Genomic DNA, 3,909 nt, shown 5'->3' with positions numbered 1-3,909 from the left:
GTTGTGACTACTTGTAGTTGGGTTAAAAGTTTGTCCAGCTAGCCTCAAGAACAGCTCATTACTATTGGATAGGTCAAGAAGTGATACAGTTCTTTGTGGGATGTCAACTAGTAGCATACATAATGATTGGAAGTACATGGTCTTGCTAAAAGAAGGTAGGTGCAAGTGGGTTAGGAGGCCCAGCACAAGACCCAGGGGTGATAGTGTCATAGAGGTGGTCCTTCATGAAAAATGTCGCCTTCTAGAGTTTGAACTCTTGTGTCTGTGTGGTACCTTTCTACAATGAGTCCATATTAACTATGTAACAGGCTTTTGCCAATAGACTCATGTAAGTCCAAGTTTAATAAGCACTTTCACATTGAGGCCCATCTTTCCAGAATAATCTCTCATAGAAGTTGGCCATCATGCTACAAGGAAGCTTAGAGTATTTACTGCCTGAGTTACAGAAATGAAGGCTTAGAGGTTGAGAAACCACCTCAGGAGGACATCCAGTAACAACAAGAACATTGTGGAAATTACTTGAGGAGTGACCCCAGGATACTGCTCTCTGAGGAACAAAGTGCCGCACTCATGCACGTACACACTTAGAGTCATGAGAACCACTGTGGTTGTTATAAGCCATTGGGTTTTATGATGCTTTGATAACTAAACCAGATTCTTACCTCCAACTGGAGCTTGATACCATCTCCAGACTTGACACAAGACAGGCACAGCTTCCCCCCGTGGATCCCCAAGAACACACTGTGAAGGTCAGTGGTCACCATGTCTATCTTTTCTGGAGAAGAGCAGAGGATGGGGTCAGAAAGAGAGATGAGGAGGCAGGGTGAGGGAGAGCCTGTGGGTATTTTCTACCTCCTTTTAAACTAGAATTTTGAGGTCAGGATGGATCTATCTTTTTAGTCTGCCTCCACACCAGAGATCCAACCAAACACTCTACCTAGTTAACCCTAAGGATCAGCCTCCCAGACTCTGCTCCACACTGTTCCCAATCTTCTCTTACTTTCTCCAGGAAGCCTGTCCTCCTGGTCTATAGACATGCTGTTAATAGACAGGGGCAAAAAGCTAACAAGGCCCATGGGTAGGCTCCAGGAAGCCTATGGGTTTGCAGGCCCCCTTTCCCACCTGCTACGGGGTAACAGTAGCAAACCCAGCCTCCTTATACTTGAGCATGTTCATGGGAGAACTGCTAGATTACTAGAAAGACAGGAAAAGTCAGTCTTGTAATTGCTGAATAAGACAGGAAAGCAGAGAAATGGCTTGAGGAATATTGAGGAGATACGGGCAATGCCTCTTTCTATCAAAAACAGAGATGTGAAAACTTTAAACTCCAGTGTTAAGGGAAATTCGAATTCTGCTAACTCAGTGCCTTCATTTTTCTAAAAGAAAAACCGGAGAATCTGTGAGTGATGCTCTTTTGAGCTCACCTAGCTTTGTCCCAAGTGTAGATGGGTACACACTGAGGGTAGTGTCCACAATAAAGAATGTCATTCAGCCATGTACATGGTGTATTGGCCTAGGGTGAGGCTAGAGTTTGAATAACACAGGAACACAGGTGGTCTACCAGCACAGAAGGACCAAGGAAGTGCAGCTGTGACTCTTGGCCCCCGTTCCCCCTAGTTGTGTCCCTGGGGCATTGTGACTTAGGCTCTACCTTTTCCCACTCTTTAAGCCACTCCCATGTGTACCCTCTGGTGGTCACATCTCTCATTCCAAACCAATGGAAATGAGGACATCCCACCTACAGCTGGAGGAGCAGGGCAAAGTGACCCCATGGCCATATTACACTAGCTTCCCTGTTATCCACTTACCTTCTAATTTAGTATTTGGTCCTTGTAAGTAGCCAGCAATGAGTTGGTTGTTCCTCAGGTAGAAAGTCTTCTGGTTAATATCCCAGATTCTGGAAAGCAAAATGGCCTAGCTGTAGTAGGCAGTACAGTACCATGTGCTAGTTCCTCAGCATCATCTAATATACTTCTAGATCTGCTGGAAGTGTGGTCCTTAGAGAGTTCATAATGCAGACGAGAAGGTGCAAGCCAATACTACATAAGAGATGGGTCCGTCTCTCACAGCTGGTGAACAGAAACCTCTTCTTTCTCCTTACCCCAGAATCCCAGCATAGACACCCACCACTTCAGCAGAATTTTCTTTAGAGCATCACCATCTGATAGAATCTTAGGCAATGCAAACACATCCTATATTCACCCTACTCAATAGGTACTTCTGTTTTCAGGCATTTATGTGTAACTTTAAATGGCCACTTGAAACTAGTGGCTACATCATAGTATTATAAGTTCAAGAGTTACACTACATCACATCCAAGGTACTCCGAGTCTTAGGCCCAGAAGTCTGGAACTAGAACCTGTCCTTCTCTTGACAATCACCTGCTCTGGCTCTGGCAGGGACAGCTGTCAGCTTCCTCTCTAGCTCACTCAGTAGCCTGTTGGGCACTCCCTGTCTTCTTGGTGAAGGGCTTCCTGGCTGTGAGAGAGGCATCTGTGAGATGTGACAACAGTGCCCTGGTGACATCACCTTGAATCTGTGTGTTATCTCTTTACCTGTCAGGGAGCTGATGGACTCCTTGGGTAGCTTGGAGCAGCCCAGGAGCTCAGGGCAGGGTCCAGGACAAATCAAGTCCTCTGCATATGAAGGGGCATTTGTGCCTTTGCTCCTATGTTGAGCTTTCAAACTGAAGGGAAGCAATAGCCTTGCTAAAAGGACTCTGGGGACCTCTCTTGGGGCTGCTAAGAGGATGTCTCTGGCTCTGTGGGACAGACTTTCCTTGGGATGGACGCATGCACTCCCATCCAGAGACCCAGCCTCCAGCTGTGGGTCCAAAGCAGACAGTGTCAAAGGGGAAGTGACTCAACACAGACTTCATTCTCAGGAAGGATCAAGGACAGCTTGTATGCACCAACAATCTCTTTATTTTTTTCAATCAAAATAAAGGCCTGCCATTTTTACCATAAGGTTGATGATATATCTCCTTAGGCTCTCTATCCAATTTTCAAACTTAAGTCACTTTTTTTTTCAGGCACTTTACAGTTCTCACAGCATAGGTCTCAGAACACAGTTACATTATCAGTTAATTTTCACAACCTGGTAAGGTACACAAGGGGTATATCTTAAATCAGTATCATGTCACAGATGAGGAAACTGGGGACTCCAACGAGACATATCTTCCAAGTCAACATAGACACAGGGTATAGACTGTTGGTCTGAGCCTTTGACTGTGTCCAGCTGCAGCTAGATTCCTCTTTGCTAGATCCCAAAACTAGCATCATTCCTGGCCGCTTTCTCTTTTATCACTTAATGAACACCTTGGGGTCTGGGAAAGTGAGTGCAGCTGACTGCATGGAACATTTTAAAAAACATATTCCTTAAAGATTGCGTATGTAGCAAGCTGTTCCTGAATCAAGTATCTATATTTTTTTCTATCTCATCCCTCAGATCCAGTGCCCTGGACCTATGTCTTGGGAAGACTTACCTGAAGGCTTGCATCTTGCAGGGTCTTCTCCCAGAAGGGCGGCAGGCTGCCTCTGAATGAAACAGAAGGAAGAGAAGGAGAGAGATTAGGTGACTATACCGTCCCCTGCAGATTTCCATCCTGAGGCCGCAGCAAGGCAGCAGAGACTACAGACTGCCATTTCAGGCTCAGGGTGGCTGCTTATAAAGAAAGTAGTCATTCACCGGCCCGCACTGCTGTCATTCCGTCCCACTGTCAGAAGCGGAAAAACCCTCATATTTCCAAAAAGAGAAACCCTGGCTGTTGTCACTTTCAACCCTGCTGAGTGTCGCAATAGTGTGTTGTAACTGATCCCTCCCCCTTTGCAATTTCCCCAAAATTGAGCTCTCCATTTCCCCTTCATGGTGTTCCTGGGAAGAAGAGGACGATGAAAACCAGACACTCCC

At 45.8% G+C, this 3,909-nt stretch overlaps 1 protein-coding gene across 2 annotated transcripts in view; it reads right to left on the bottom strand.

The window, feature by feature from the left end:
• The window catches only part of Il1rn (interleukin 1 receptor antagonist), a 4,368-nt gene extending 662 nt beyond the window's left edge, over nt 1-3,706 (bottom strand). Inside the window, exons 1-4 of one of the 2 annotated variants that reach the window (XM_027422781.2) lie at nt 3,688-3,706; nt 3,485-3,536; nt 1,809-1,897; nt 663-775 (exon numbers count right to left, since the gene is read on the bottom strand). In XM_027422781.2, coding sequence (XP_027278582.1) covers nt 663-775; nt 1,809-1,897; nt 3,485-3,536; nt 3,688-3,706 — 273 coding nt within the window. Of the gene's footprint in view, nt 1-662; nt 776-1,808; nt 1,898-3,484; nt 3,604-3,687 lie in introns of those variants that run through there. The other variant, XM_027422780.2, reaches the window with a different exon arrangement.
• Between the last annotated feature and the right edge of the window lie 203 nt (nt 3,707-3,909).

This window comes from Cricetulus griseus, chromosome 6, assembly GCF_003668045.3.
Source record: "Cricetulus griseus strain 17A/GY chromosome 6, alternate assembly CriGri-PICRH-1.0, whole genome shotgun sequence".
In the NCBI taxonomy this organism is placed as follows: Eukaryota; Metazoa; Chordata; class Mammalia; order Rodentia; family Cricetidae; genus Cricetulus; species Cricetulus griseus.
This window is presented reverse-complemented; position numbering and strand designations above follow the sequence as displayed.